This window comes from Pyrus communis, chromosome 17 (genome assembly GCF_041283825.1).
Source record: "Pyrus communis isolate YQ-2024b chromosome 17, ASM4128382v1, whole genome shotgun sequence".
NCBI classification, from domain to species: domain Eukaryota; kingdom Viridiplantae; phylum Streptophyta; class Magnoliopsida; order Rosales; family Rosaceae; genus Pyrus; species Pyrus communis.
This window is the reverse complement of record NC_142581.1, coordinates 20,515,702-20,531,573: the sequence shown is the minus strand read 5'-3', so window position 1 is coordinate 20,531,573 and position 15,872 is coordinate 20,515,702. Positions and strand designations below refer to the sequence as shown.

Below are 15,872 nucleotides of genomic sequence, written 5' to 3'. Positions count from 1 at the left end.
AATAGGAATATAATTGTTTATGTGCTTGTATTCAAAATCAAACACACGTTACCATGTATTTTAACATTTTCACATAATAATTTGTCTCACATTTCTCTAAAAAAATGATGAAAATTCTTGAAATAAAATGTAAATAAAGTATGGCATACTATGCATTTTTTTTCATTTGATTAATCAATATGTAAAAGCTTTTTAATACTAAAACAATAAATTATAATCACGAATCCAGTTAACTCGCTTGTAGCTCTAAAAGGGGTATGGCTAAACAAAAAAAAATCCCTTTAAGATACACTAAGATATAGAACTTACTGATTGGCATGAAGACCGCATAGCGCAGTGGATTAGCGCGTTTGACTTCGGATCAAAAGGTCGTGGGTTCGACTCCCACTGTGGTCGCTTCAAGCTCTAAATTTTTTCGTTTTTAAATTTTTTGTTTTCTGGTAAATGCTGCTGCACTTATAGCATTTTATGCTGATTTGCGTCACAACCACTTCAACTTTTTTTTTTTTATCTTCCACTCGAAGGTATCACTTATAGCATTTTATGCTGATTTGCGTCACAACCACTTCAACTTTTTTTTTTTTATCTTCCACTCGAAGGTATCACTCTGTGTCTGCGTGCTTTTTGGATGAGCTAGTTTCTTACTTATCACTCCAAAAGCACTTGAACAAAAGCACTTATTCCAGCTTTTATTCTCCCATGATTCAATTTGTGGATCTAATTATTTCCACTGGATTTTTAATTCATTATCTCCACATCACAATCACAATGCAGCAGCAAAAGTTTGTAAACTTTCTAAGGTTTGAGGCATTTAGCTGCCTAGTCTATAGCTGAAATGTAGCACCTTAATAGGACGGGCAATCACTAGCATATATATTTTCGAGCCGTGAACGAATTAGACTACTATTTATTCGAGTGTAGCAGTCACTGCATGAATTCAAACTGGTGCCCGATTACTGATACAGTTATTTATAACGATGTCACATTAGGAAAAATGAAAAACAGAAAATCGTGCTTCCGATGAGTAGGGTTGTGTATGGATTTTCCTGTTAAACGAGGATAATCTGAAAACCTTGTGCTGAAGAACAATCTATATAGCATGCAGATACTCAGTAGAGATGCAGAAACTTGCAAGAAAATATTGGATATTGGATCTTCTATAAATCCGCTAAACTCCAGAATCGATACTATACACTGAACATGTGTGTAAAAGGGATCACATCTGTGTTACATACAAATCATTTTTCACTACTCCCTCAGCATCCTACTTGTATAATGCATTCATATAAGGGAAAAATTTTTAAGTCCAAGAACAAGAGAGCCAAAGAACAACTGGTTTCATAGCATGATGGTAGGAAGACTCAAAATAATCAGGACAAGAAGAATACCACAATTAAAGTACTTCACTACCTTTACTCGGCAGCCTTTTTCCTCCTACCACCTTTTCTTGGAGCGATAGTGACGGGCTCTTCAGCCCTTTCCAGCGGTTGCTGATTATTTACAAGATCTTTGGACGAGTTTATTTGATTTCTTAGCCGCAATATTTCACCCTTGGCAGATGCCAATTCCTCTTCCAATTTTTTGCTTCTCTTCTCCAGACCATCCCTTTCCTCGCTCAGTCTCATGGCAAGATTACGGACATCTTCCATGTTTTCTTGGGCCTCTTTGGACGCAACCTTTTGCTCTGTAAGGGACTTGTAAATGACCTCTTTCTCATCTTCCAGGCTAGAAATTAGATAATTAGCCCTCTCAAAATCTTGGGAAAGTACCAGCGCATTTCAGCCCATCTCATCCAGTGCTTTGGTAGCCTCTTCCAGGTCTGTTGCAAGAGACTTATGAGACTGCTTATCTTTCAAAATCTGCTTCTGCAGAGCTTGAACTTCTTTTTTTAAAGAAGAAACTAGCTCTTTTTCTTCTTTTAGATTATTAGAAGCTCTTTCGGCATTTTTATAGACGTCCACCAATTCCTCCTGCAGGCTATCACGTTTTGTCGCAACAGTTGCTAATTCATGGGACAGAACTTGCAGCTCCTCATTTGTCTTCTTCAAAAGTTCTTTTGCTGCAGCAAGCTCACCAGCAACCGCATCACCACTTAAGGTAGCCTCATCAAGGCTCCTCTGCACCGATTCCCTGACCCTAGCAAACTCGGCCTGAACTCTAGAGATCTCAGCTTCAAGCTCCGTGCACATAGTTTTTGACTGTTTTAATTGATTTTCCAAATTGGAAGCTTCACTTCTTGATTTTACAAGAGCTTCCTGAGTGCTCTTGAGTTCATGTTTCAAATTCTTTTCATTTTCCAGTTCTTTATCCAGAATTTCCTTCAAGTTTTCCTTCTCTCAGGTCAAATCAGCAATTACTTCTTTGGTTCTACTTGTGTCATTCAGAGCAAGTTCAAGCTTTTCCTTTAGCTGCTGAAGTTCCCCTTCCTTTTCTCCCAAAAGCTTAGCATCCAAATCTGCCTTTCTAGCGGAGGATGTTTTCAGCTTATTGTACTCTTCCTGAATAGCAACAAACTTCCTCTTCGAATCATCTATCTTATAAATTAAAGAACAACTGTTGCATTCAGTTCATCGACAGATAAATTCTTCAAATCCAATTCCTTTTGATTTTTCAGGACTTCACCTTTCAATTTTTTAATATCAGAAAGTGTATTGGCTAGTTCATCCCTCGTTTGATTGTAGATAGATTTCAAGTCCTTCAACTCCACATCTTTTGCAACAAGAGAAGAGCCAAGACTTTGAACATTATTTTCTTTATCCTTGATGTCTGAATTGAGCAAATCAATCCTTCCCTGTAAGACTTCAATTGAGTTTTGCTTTTCCAGAACTGAATATACCAACGCCATTCAGGAGAGACAAAACGGGATTTGGTGCTCCATTTGTTTGAGGTGCTTCCTGTTTAATGAATAACTCACTTTAGAACATTAAGCCTTATGGCAACCATTTAACAAAATAAAAAGGAGAGATATTAAATAGAGATTTTATAGTGAATCTAGTTGACATTCAAATTTCATACCCCTGCGTTTTTACTCTCCTCCGGTGTCTTTAGCTCATTTTCTTCTGAAATAAAGAAATAAAGGAACTGACGCATAAACCACATGAAACGAGACGGAACTTTGTTATAAAAGAGAACAATTTATAATAACACCAGTCCTCGCTGAGAAAAGAAGTAAAAATGCAGCACAGTAAGAATCTTCATGTTTAGTAGATACCCTAATCTACGTTAGAAATATTATTGCCTAATATTAATATCCACAACTACATCCTATCTTTGCGCATTTAAAGGATATCAACTGTGTTTTGTGGAACTCTACCAAAATCCTGCTTGTCTGCATCCCTTTCCCTTAGTTTGGTTGGCAACATGATGAACAAAGAAACAAATAATCCAACATGACTACCCAAATTCTGCTGCTATTTCGAGTTGCTAAAAGAACAAACTGACTCGCAGAACAGCTGATCGGACAATAAATTTATGTAGCCGGCCTGGCATTAAGTTTAAGTAACGAACTTATGACAACCTAAAACATTAGGGTCAGATTTTCTCTTTACTCCCGTACTGTAGATAATATCGTTTATTCAACAAAAAAAAAAAAGAAAAGCCAAGAAAATATTAATCCAAAAAAAAAGGTACCAATCAATTAAAGCAAAGTCAAAACTAGTACTATAGTGCACAAGAACTAGTAGTTAATAAATATATTGACCAAGAATAACACAATCCAATTTATCATTTGGAAAAATATGTTTACATTTGTAGCCTGTTGTGTTGAATCCCTCTCTCTCCATTTGAAGCGCCAAGTCTTGAAGGATACCATGAATCAACTCCAACCCTGCTTGCATAGTCTCCCCTGCCGAGAACATAAAAACCTTATTCTTCACCTCGATCCAACTCTGGCCCCGGATCTTCTTCAAACCCTTTGTCTTTGCTGAGATCCTCACCTTCGCTGACTCCTCCCATCTCCCGCTAGCAGCATACATATTTGACAGCAGCATGTAGCTCCCGGTCATTTCAGAGCTCAAGCTGAAAACGTTGGTGGCAGTTTCTTCTGCAATATTACTATTCTTATGCATCCTACAAGAATTAAGAAGAGCACCCAAAACACAAGCATTGGGTTCCATTGGCATGTTTTTCACAATCTTGCTTCCTTCTTGCAATAACCCAGCACGGCCGAGAAGATCAACCATGCACGCATAGTGCTCCATCTGGGGTTCTATACCGTAGACGCTAATCATCTGATCATAAAGACGACAACCCTCTGTGACTAGCCCGCCATGGCTGCAAGAAGAAAGAACAGAAACAAATGTTACTTTGTCTGGCTTTAATCCCGAGTCGAGCATCTGATAAAAAACTTTTAGAGCAGTCTCACCAAGTCCATGCATCCCGTATCCAGCAATCATAGTGTTCCACGTTATCAAGTCCTTACTGTCAATACTCTCAAATACTAGATGCCCTTCCTTAAAACTTCCACACTTCGTATACATGTTAACCAAGCCATTTCTAACCAAAATGCTACCATCTATCAAAGCCCTAACCACATGACAATGAATTTCCCTACCAAGGTTCAATGCTGGTAGTTCGGCACAAACAGATAAAACACTGGATATGGTGACAGAATTGCCAATTATTCCTGCATTCTGCATCTGCCGAAAAAGTTCTAGAGACTCCTCTCCTCGTCCCTGGGAAGAAAGCCCTCCAATAACAGCACTCCAACTTATGATATTAGGTCTCATTAATGGGTGTTCATTCAGCCGAGAAAATATTGCAAAGGCCTCATCGCACAAACCATATTCAGCATAGGCTGAGATCAAAGCATTCCAACTGACAAGGTTCTGGCTTTTCATTCCCAAAAATGATTCGTGAGCATTTTCTACATCACCGCACTTTCCGTACATACATATAAGGGCATTTTCCACAAACAAGTAATCTTGGAAGCCACCCCTTATAACATATCCATGAATCATCTTACCCTTGTGAACCACAGCCAGGTTAGCACATACAGATAACACCACAGAAAGCGATTCAGCTGTAGTTTCAATTCCTACCGCCCTCATTCTACCAAACAACTCCAAGGTCTCTTCATGGCGGCCACAACGAGCATGACTTGACAATAATGATGTCCAAGTCACAGGGTTCGGCACAAACCCGTCTAACTTCATCCTCCTAAACATCTCAGTAGTACCATCGCAGTCATAATTAAAGGCATAGCTAGAGACCATAGTATTCCATGAAACATAATTTCTCACACCCATTCTATTAAACAACCGGCGAGCACAATCCATCCGACCAATTTTCCCATACATTCCCAACAAGTCGTTGACAACATGAAGATGATTCTGAAAACCAATACGTATAACATGAGCATGCACACTCCTGGATAACTTAAGCCTTGATATAAATGCACAAGCCCTAATAACCAAAGGAAATGTAAACCCATCTCCCCAAACCCCCAGTTTACGCATTTTGTCATATAGTTGGAGTGCTTCTTCATAAAACCCATGAGAGACATAAGCTCTAAGGACTGAATTCCACATGAGCACATTTGATGTACCTTCAACTGTGGTGGTGTCAAAAACTTTCTTTGCATCCAACACGAGGCCAAGACGTGCATAAACAGCTATGAGCCGGGCGGCCAAGAATGCTGACTGACAGGTGCCCGTGGTAACAATTTGGGAATGAACTTGTTTGCACTGTTCAGGTCCAGCACATTGTCGAAGAAGGTGTTCAAAGAAGTCAAGAAATTCATTGCTGGTAGCGCAGGACGGGTGTGATATGATTTGGGTCTGATGAACCTGGAGGTGTTTAGAGAGCAAATGGTTGAGAATTTGTGGGAAACAGAGATGGTTGTGATGGAGACGCTGAGGCGATGCATGAAACATGAAGAAGAAGTTGAGATTTTGTACTATGCTGACTCTGATGTTTCTACTTCTTCATCGTCTTCATCTAATTTTTCATCATCTTCTACATCCCGTAATGTAACCAGGACCAAATCTGGATGAGAAATCTTTGAGTCCTTAGATGATATTGTGTTAAAGGATCTCCTTAATTTTGACAGCTCAATTATTTTCTTAGAATACAGAACAACAACTTCGTTATGATCCTGCAAATTAACAAAAGAAAACCAATATTAAACCAGCCACAAATTCGAACGCCCACCAGAAGATCTTTTCTGGGCACCAGTGAAAATTTTACAAACAACAGTGAAAAAACAGGCACACACCAGTTTATATTTTTTAAATTCAATCAACAACGGACAATAATTCAAGTTTCAAACAGAACTTCAGCTTGCTGGCCCCAATAAATAGCTTGAAGGTCTTACAATTCAACGCGAAATGCAGAGAGAAAAAATACAAGTAATTTAAAGAATCGAAGATAACAATAAAATTCTTTTAAAATCACAGAAACACAACACAAATGACCTCATTACTTTTAAACAAATTTAGCACATGTATTAACTCTTTTTCAGTCCCAATTCAACCTTCTAGGAGGCCAGGAAATATTTATATTTATCTGTCTCCTATCTTTTGTATATCTAATTAACAAAGCAAAATCGATGGCAACTTGAGCAAACGTAAGAGAATGACCTCAATACCAACCTCTCTTTTATTGTCCCCAAAATAGCAGAATCATTGGTACAAAAATATACCTAAAAACTCAGAACTTCATCATCTGCTCTGCTATATTATTTTCCATTTCCAATATGACAAGAAATACATGTTCCTTGGAAACTGTATTCAACTATACTACAGCACATTCACACACAAAGGAAGCATAGATGATAACTTTCATTAGGAAAATTGCTTTGTTTTCCTTCCCGGCATACACCTGAAGCACGGGATACATTACTAGACCAGCGTAAAAACGCAATAACTTGCATTAGGGATATTGTTTCAAACACACACATACACAACTTGTACTATAGAACCCAGGATTAAACATTTTGAATTTGTTTAAGCATTTACCAACTCACTAGACAGCAATCATGTGAACAGAAATGGTAGCAGCAATCATGTATCCAATCCAATCATGTGTACAAAACGAGCCCGAAGTGTGTACAGAAATGGTAACAGAAGTCATTTTACAATCGTTAAAGGAAAACCAATATAAGGTTAATTTGTGGGACTCCTGTAATATAGTTGCTTCTGTGATATTATCTTATGCTTGTATTACTATCCTATCGTTCAATGGCTCACTCTACACAGCAAACACAAACAAGTAGCGGCCGCTTGATAACCATTCCGCTTCTCAAGTACGAGAAATTTGACAACACATTTGTACACAAAGACAAAAAAGAATTGAGAACACATCAACCAAAAGAACGCAAAAATACAGAAACTTAATAATTTAAAGAAATTAGCAAGCATGGACTGACTGTGATAACTTAATAATTTCGTCTTTGGCGAGAATCTAACCTAAAAACTCTCACTTACAAGTGAAGAAGAATTCACTTACAAATGAAGAATAATACTGCTTTGTTAAAATACGTTGCAGAGAGGCCTCCACAAAACCGTGTCAAAAACTGTGTAAAAGGAGTTGTGCCACGGATTACCCCATTTATATATAAGATTAACTAAGACCACCTAACATAGGCAAATATGGAACCAACTAAATTTGGATATTTCAATAGAGTAGGATTATAAGAGAATAAATTGTGTTTGTGAGTTTGTTCACCTAATGCTTACATAAATTGACCAAACTAAAAAAAACCTCATAATCCAAAGCACATAGCAAAACAGCTTGTACAAGTAGGTTGGCCATATATAGTTGATCATATTTACGAGTTGCTAAGTGCCAGGACAAGTAGCGCACAAATTGTACATCGATCTTATAATTATTTTTGTCATACTGCTAATTAGAATCGTTAATCATATACTTATAATTGAGTAGCGGAATTTAATAGACATTAATCAAACAACATATATATAAATTATATACAAGTTGTGTCTGTAAAAATATGACTCTTGTTTTTGTTTAATCAAAATAGTCGTTAATTCCATTTTTTATTTTTGTTTAATCAAAATAGTCATTTATTCTCTGAATTGTAACTCCAGTGAAAATTAGGTCCTTAAATTATTATTTTTTGGGTAAAATGAGTCCCTAAATTCATTAAAAGCTGGTAATTTCATCCTACTATTATATTCAAATCTATTATTTTATTTTATTTTTCGTCAATTTAAGTCATATTAGGGTACATTTTAGCATGCATTTCCCTATTTTACCATCCACATTCTAGTCCTATTATTTCCCTCGCTTGTGTCAATGTAGGTTAGTTCGGATCCACATTCTAAAACAGACTAGAACCCAGGCATTTCCTCAAATGCTTAAGAATTCCCACCGTCCCATGAGTTCTAGGGTGTGCCAGTACTAAGAGTTTGCAATGCTTGCATTCGGCCATGAACGATTTCTCCCCATTATTATTGGCGATCGTTTACCCTCTTAACATCGTTCCACGCCAAACTTGGACCCTTTCTCTTATTGCCCTTTTTCCGAGGAGGACCCTCCCATTGTCTCACTACTACTTCTACTTCTACTTCCTCTTCCCGCTCTTCCCCCTCTTCTTCTATTTGTTCTAATGCAATATCCTCCTCCACATCCGGATCATCATCCCAACAATCTTCATAATAATCATCATGCAAATAATCTTCAGGTGAGGGAGTGCCTAGTTGAAGGGTAGCACTAGGTTGGGTTTGTTTTCGTTTTCCTAATACCGAGACCATAGGTGTACTAGATTGGCTACTAGACCCGTCCATCCTAACAAATAAAATAACAATGCACATTAATATATCACAACCACAGTTCAGCATATATCCAAATTCCAATCAATAAATCACACATCCAATTCAAGAGAGAAGTAAACTTTAATGAGCACCAGCACTACTAGCAAATGCAAGAGAGAAGTAAACTTAGCGAATGTAGAAGCAAGTGGGGACAAAATAAGTTTGTTTGTACATAAAATGAGATGTTATCGCAACCGTCATGCAGCAAACTTAGCTAATGGCAAATAACTTCAATTGTTGAGTACGATTTGCAATTACTATGCTGTGATCAGAAGAACCAAACACAATAATTTCTTTCTACATTGTGCGATTGCAGGTGGTTTTGTACAGCAGAAAGAAAAAACATGCTAGTGATTCTGTGAGTTCAAGCATAACAATACTGAACATATTGCAGCAACTAAATTATTATAATTAATGCATTCTGCTGGAACTTTATTATCTGGTACCTCAACAGCTGGATTCTGCCCTTTGGTGGAGCGCTGAGTTTACCATCATGTTAAGCCAGATGAACCTCCTCAAGTGGTTCTGAATAATGATAAAAATAAAATAAATAAAAAATAGATGAATGATAGTGCGTATGTATATAAGAAGCAAAGTACGAGAAACCCATCCTGCAAATGGACACAAAAGCCAATAGACATAAGATGCAATGCAGAGTATTTTTGCTTAAAACAGGATATCTTTGAAAGCTTGTATCACATTACAAATCGAGTTTATTCTGATCTGGTTGAAACAGACACATACCTCCAAAAAGTTTATATGGGCAAACTGGGATATCCATCCATTACCTTGTCCTATAAATAGAAAGTACAACCGAAACAAATTCAAACAGTGATCACCCTAATTTAATTTCCTTGTATGATTCATTTTTCATTTTATTTTCAGCTTATTAAGTTAACTGAATGTTAAATCTGGATTCTTTTAAGAGCGGACCACCTTCTCAAATTTCTTTCATTCAATATATGCACACACCCAAATGACCAAACACCTGTTTTCCTTCTACTGTCCCACCATTTTCTCACTAACCAAACACATCAAAAACAAAAATCAACAAATATCCAAATTTCAAATTACCAAACGCAAGACAAGAATAAAGGGCAAAAAGGGGATCAACCAGAAAAAGATAACCAAATGGTAAACATGCCAATTCATTCAACCAACACAGTAAGGGAACTCCGCAAACAAAATTAATTCCAAACCCTAAATTAAATTTCAAAAGGAAGACAGAAATTAGATTTCAAAACACTAAATTAATTACCTAATTTGGGGTGAGAGTGAGACTCGGTGCTGGATCGAGAGGTCTTCTGTCTGTGAGAGAAAATCGCACGAGAGAGAGAGATCGCGAGAGAGAGTGGTGGCGTGGCTGTGTGGTGAAGGAAGGCTGGAGAATCAGAGACGATAGTATGGTGTGGCGGTGGGCCGGTGGCTGGCCGGAATTCGACAGAGAGATGAGATGAGCGCTCGGTGAGGGTAAAACAAAGCCAAAGTTTTTGTCTTCCTCCTCAGGTCAAAAGCTCCTCGAATCTCACTTGTAAGTCCTCGGTTCTGGATTTGCGCGTTTGACTTCCACTGTGATCGCTTCAAGCTCTCATTTTTTTTCCTTTTTTAATTTTTTGGGTTTCCGGAAAATGCTGCTGCACTTACAGCATTTTGTGCTGCTTTGCGTCGCAACCACTTCAACTTTTTTTTTATCTTCCACTCGAAGGTATCTGTCTGTGTCTGTGCTTTTTGGATGAGCTAGTTTCTTACTTATCACTCCAAAAGCACTTGAATAAAAGCACTTATTCCAGCTTTTATCCTCCCATGATTCAATTTGTGGATCTCATTATTTCCACTGGATTTTAATTCAGCATCTCCACATCACAATCACAATGCAGCAGCAAAAGTTCGTAAACTTTCTAGGGTTTGAGGCATTGATATATATATATTTTTCGAGCCATGCACGAATTAGACTACTATTTTTTCGAGTGTGCAGTCACTGCATGAATTCAAATTGGTGCCGGATTACTGATACAGTTATTTATAACGATTTCACATTAGGAAAAATGAAAAACAGAAAATCGTGCTTCCAATGAGTAGGGTTGTGTATGGATTTTCCTGTTAAACGAGCATAATCCGAAAACCTTGTGCTGAAGAACAATCTATTTAGCATACAGATAGTAGAGACGCAGAAAGTTGCAAGAAAATATTGGATATTGAATCTTCTGTACATCCGCTAATCTCCAGAATCGATACTATACACTGAACATGTGCGTGAAAGGGATCACATCCGTGTTACATACAATTCATTTTTCACTACTCCCTCAGCATCCTACTTGAAAACGCATTCATATCGGGGAAAAATTTTGAAGTCCAAGAACAAGAGAGCCAAAGAACAACTGGCTTCATAGGATGATGGTACAGGAAGACTCAAAATAATCGGGAAAAGAAGATTACCACAATTAAAGTACTTCACTACCTTTACTCAGCAGCCTTTTTCCTCCTACCACGTTTTCTTGGAGCGACAGTGACAGGCTCTTCAGCCTTTTCCGGCAGTTGCTGATTATTTACAAGATGTTTGGACGAGTTTATTTGATTTCTTAGCCACAATATTTCACCCTTGGCAGATGCCAATTCCTCCTCCAATTTTTTGCTTCTCTTCTCCAGACCATCCCTTTCCTTGCTCAGTCTCATGGCAAGATTACGGACATCTTCCATATTTTCTCGGGCCTCTTTGGACACAATCTTTTGCTCTGTAAGGGACTTGTAAACGACCTTTTTCTCATCTTCAAGGCTAGAAATTAGAGAATTAGCCCTCTCAAAATCTTGGGAAAGTACCAACGCATTTCGGCTCATCTCATCCAGTGCTTTGGTAGCCCCTTCCAGGTCTGTTTCAAGAGACTTACGAGACTGCTTATCTTTCGAAATCTGCTTCTCCAGCGCTTGAACTTCTTTTTTTAAAGAAGAAACTAGCTCTTTTTCTTCTTTTAGATCATTAGAAGCTCTTTCAGCATCTTTATAGACATCAACCAATTCCTCCTGCAGGCTATCACGTTTTATCACAACAGTTGCTAAGTCCTGGGACAGAACTTGCAGTTCCGCATTTGTCTTCTTCAAAAGTTCTTTTGCTGCAGCAAGCTCACCAGCAACCGCATCACCACTTAAGGTAGCCTCATCAAGGCTCCTCTGCAGCGATTCCCTGACCCCAGCAAACTCGGCCTGAACCCTAGAGATCTCAGCTTCAAGCTCCGTGCACAAAGTTTTTGACTGTTTTAATTGATTTTCCAAATTGGAAGCTTCACTTCTTGATTTTAAAAGAGCTTCCTGAGTACTCTTGAGTTCATGTTTCAGATTCTTTTCATTTTCCAGTTCTTTATCCAGAATTTCCTTCAAGTTTTCCTTCTCTCGGGTCAAATCAGCAATTACTTCTTTGTTTCTACTCGTGTCATTCAGAGCAAGTTCAAGCTTTTCCTTTAGCTGCTGAAGTTCCTCTTCCTTTTCTCCCAAAAGCTTAGAATCCAAATCTGCCTTTCTAGCGGAGGATGTTTTCAGCTTATTGTATTCCTCCTGAATAGCAACAAACTTGCTCTTCAAATCATCTATCTCAGAAATTAAAGAACTAACTGTTGCATTCAGTTCATCGACAGATAAATTCTTCAAATCCAATTCCTTTTGATTTTTCAGGACTTCGCCTTTCAATTTTTGAATATCTGTAAGTGTATTGGCTAGTTCATCCCTCGTTTGATTGTAGATAGATTTCAAGTCCTTCAACTCCATATCTTTTGCTACAAGAGAAGAGCCAAGACTTTGAACATTATTTTCTTTATCCTTGATGTCTGAATTGAGCAAATCAATTCTTCCCTGTAAGACTTCAATTGAGTTTTGCTTTTCCTTCAAATTTTCTTCAAGTACCACCTTTTCTTCTCCGGCCCTTGAAAGGTTGGTTTTAAGACTGTCAATTTGAATTTTAAGCTCCTCAATCAATTTCTTCTCACCATTTAGTTCCTTTCTTAAGCTTGCAATTGTACTTTTTGCCGAACTCAGTTGGCTTGTTAGAGAATTCTGCTCTTCCTTTGCCTTTGCGAGTTGCTTGCTCCGTTCTTCCTGTTCACCTAGTAGCTTAGATTCATAGCTCTTCCCCAGTGAAACAATAGCAGCTTCCTTTTCTTTCAGCTTGGTCTTCATCTGTGCATTTCAACCATAGTATATGTGGGTAAAATCAGACAAAGCATCTAAAAGTATTTTCTTGAACAGAACCAAAACTAAAGGAGAGTGATTTAACCGAGCTCAGACTCATACATTAACTGGTTGAGCTTAGTTCACATTTCTATAAGAGAAACAAGGAAAGAAAAAGGGAGCGCCGGATGGGGGATCTGTTTCCAAGGAAGCATTTACAAAAACAAGATTGGGAGCCAAATTAAAAGACACACATTATGCTTTTAGTACTTTTTGAGGTTCCTTTTCAAAGGGACTAGACTCCCTTCAGCATCTGTGGTAAGTCTATGTCGTCTCAGCATGCCAAGAAAAGCTTTTTCTGTGGTATTGGATAGGGACTTACAGATTCGACCATGGCATCAGTGGCTTTCTTTTCCGACTGAGTCAACAGATAGAGTGCACCGACGACACCAGAACTGAATATACCAATGCCATTTAGGAGAGACAAAACGGGATTTGGTGCCCCATTTGTTTGAGGTGCTTCCTGTTTAATGAATAACTCACTTTAGAACATTAAGCCTTATGGCAACCATTTAACAAAATAAAAAGGAAAGTAAATAAAGATTTTATAGTGAATCTAGTAGACATTCAAATTTCATACCTCTGCGTTTTTACTCTCCTCCAGTGTCTTTAGCTCACTTTGTTCTGAAATAAAAATAAATAAAGGAACTGACGCATAAACCACATGAAACGAGACGGAAATTTGTTATCAAAGAGAATAATTTATAATAACACCAGTCCTTGCTAAGAAAAGAACTAAAAATGCAGCACAGTAAGAGTCTTCGTATAAAAAATATATAAGGAGAAGGTTTAATAAATAGTAATACCCTAAACTACGTTAGAAATATTATTGCCTAATTAATAAGATCCACAACTACATCCTATCTTTGCGCATTTAAAGGATATGAACTGTGTTTTGTGGAACTCTACCAAAATCCTGCTTGTCTGCATCCCTTTCCCATCGTTTGGTTGGCAACATGATGAACAAAGAAACTAAAAATCCAACATGACTACCCAAATTCTGCTGCTATTTTGAGTTGCTAAAGAAGAAACTGACTCGCAGAACAGCTGATCGGACAATAAATTTATGTAGCTGGCCTGGCATTAAGATTAACTAATAAACTTATAACAACCTAAAACATTAGGGTCAGATTTTCTCTTTACTCCTGATTAAGCATTTAAAGTCATGAATGATGGGTGGAACTTACCCCTACAAAACCATCTTGTAAGGGAAGGGTGTCCAAGAGCTTATAAACTATCCAAAGATACTCTTTTTGTTCCAATATGGGGAATTTGGGACGAGACAGTCAACAACACTTATATGCCTTAATCCTTGTCTACCTGTCTTTCTACACTCATTTACCACCCACCAACTTTCAGTGACTTAATATTATACCCCGTGCATAATACCAATGCGCACTCTAAACCAGACTTGGTATAGGTCGCCCCAGCCATGGAATCTAGCCCAATTGCATGGTGAGACCTACCCTCGTACCAAATGGCATGACTCATGGTTAGAAATTTCTGCACAAAACTGTCTAGTAAGGCATGGGGGCCCAAGAGCTTGTAAACTCTCTTGTACTACCATATGACACGTATTAGGAGATTTGTTCTGATCAATGCCTATGCAATGCACAATTACCTTAAACAACCGGAAAATCTTACAATCACTTATGCTTACAAGTAGAAACTTCCCACTTGATGCAGTACAAAAGGAAATATACCATAACCAATTAACCACTCTAGAATTGCCTAATCACCATCAAATTTTTAATATTTATTATCATCCTTTAAACTTAAACTGCACTATCAAAACCCCTAATGCATTTACAGAATCTTGAGTCACCAGTCACTTAAAACAGAAAAATAAAGAGAAAAAAGAACTCATTCAAATTCTAATAAGTTTCTCAAGACTATTTGCAACAAACCCAAATCTTTTCAATGGCAAACAATTGAAGTGCAATGATCAACTTGCCAAAAACCCAAATCTCTAAGAATTAAAATGGCAAGCAATCAGCAAACCCAATAATCTCTTTGCCTTAAAAACAACATTCTAATGAAAGTTCAACTTACTAGTGGCCAAGCCTTCAAGAGCAGTGCCCCTGAGCTGCAAAAATGGAAGAACTGAAATACCCACAAACAGAATAGCCCTCCTGCTGCTGCAAACGCCGTCGTTTGAGTCCTCCTGACGCAGGGACGCCATTGGCAACGTCGTCCTCCTCCTCCTGGTATCTGCATTTCTGGAGGAGGAACACAGGAAAATGGGGTGAGAGGAAGAAGAAGAAGAAGAGGGGAAAGGAGAGAGGGAGAGGGGTGAGTGCAAAAAGCAAGAGCTCCCCATGAGAAAGCCCGTTGCTTTTGTTTCTTGGTTGATTGATTTCTTTGCTTCCGGACCGGTTGGGATAAAGGGATAGAGTGTTGAACGCTCAGAGGCAGAGCTTTTCTTTTCTTTCTTTTTTTCAATTTTTCAGTTTCAGTTGGTGTTCGTATGGCTTACGGTTAAAGAAAACAACTTTCATGGTTGTTTCCTCTCTTTTTTATTTATTTATTTTTTTTATTATCATTGTTTTTTTTTTTTTTTTTTTTTTTTTCAAAAAGAAAAAAGAGAACAACCGGTGAAAACCCACGATTATCTATCCATTCCAAGCTCTATGGGGAATCAGTCAAGCATACTTACCAACTCGGAGCATTGAACCCGAATCTCCCATATTTTTTTGTTTATTATTATTGTGAATATTCTTTTTTATTATTTATGTTTTTATAAGACCTTAACTTCAAAATTACGTGTGGCAATAGGCTCTTTTTTATTTTTTTTTTTATTTTACTTATTTTATGTTGTGGTCTATTTTATCTGACAGGGAAGGTCGGCGGTAGAGGGAAAGAGATTGTAGAGAGAATGTGTTTGTA

The 15,872-nt window shown here is 37.8% G+C and overlaps 2 protein-coding genes, 1 non-coding gene and 1 pseudogene across 4 annotated transcripts; 1 reads left to right on the top strand and 3 right to left on the bottom strand.

The window, feature by feature from the left end:
• The first annotated feature begins 322 nt into the window (after nt 1-322).
• On the top strand, nt 323-396 carry TRNAR-UCG (transfer RNA arginine (anticodon UCG)). The gene has a single exon. It is a non-coding gene; the product is annotated as a tRNA-Arg (tRNA).
• Nucleotides 397-1,172: 776 nt separating this feature from the next.
• Nucleotides 1,173-3,059, bottom strand: LOC137749258 (MAR-binding filament-like protein 1 pseudogene; annotated as a pseudogene). Its single transcript, XR_015958823.1, has 2 exons — nt 3,016-3,059; nt 1,173-2,894 (listed from the first exon to the last, which is right to left on the bottom strand). The product of XR_015958823.1 is annotated as an MAR-binding filament-like protein 1 pseudogene (transcript).
• Nucleotides 3,060-3,609: 550 nt separating this feature from the next.
• On the bottom strand, nt 3,610-6,016 carry LOC137749259 (putative pentatricopeptide repeat-containing protein At1g17630). The gene is given in 2 exon segments (XM_068489362.2): nt 3,610-3,779; nt 3,782-6,016. Coding segments are annotated over 2 exon segments (2,130 nt in total). The 5' UTR covers nt 5,874-6,016; the 3' UTR covers nt 3,610-3,741.
• Nucleotides 6,017-10,946: 4,930 nt separating this feature from the next.
• LOC137708795 (MAR-binding filament-like protein 1-1) lies at nt 10,947-15,455 on the bottom strand. Its single transcript, XM_068447945.2, has 4 exons — nt 15,039-15,455; nt 13,567-13,610; nt 13,309-13,449; nt 10,947-12,935 (listed from the first exon to the last, which is right to left on the bottom strand). The coding sequence occupies exons 1-4, from the start codon at nt 15,304-15,306 to the stop codon at nt 11,232-11,234; spliced, it is 2,157 nt and encodes a 718-aa protein (XP_068304046.2). The 5' UTR covers nt 15,307-15,455; the 3' UTR covers nt 10,947-11,231.
• Between the last annotated feature and the right edge of the window lie 417 nt (nt 15,456-15,872).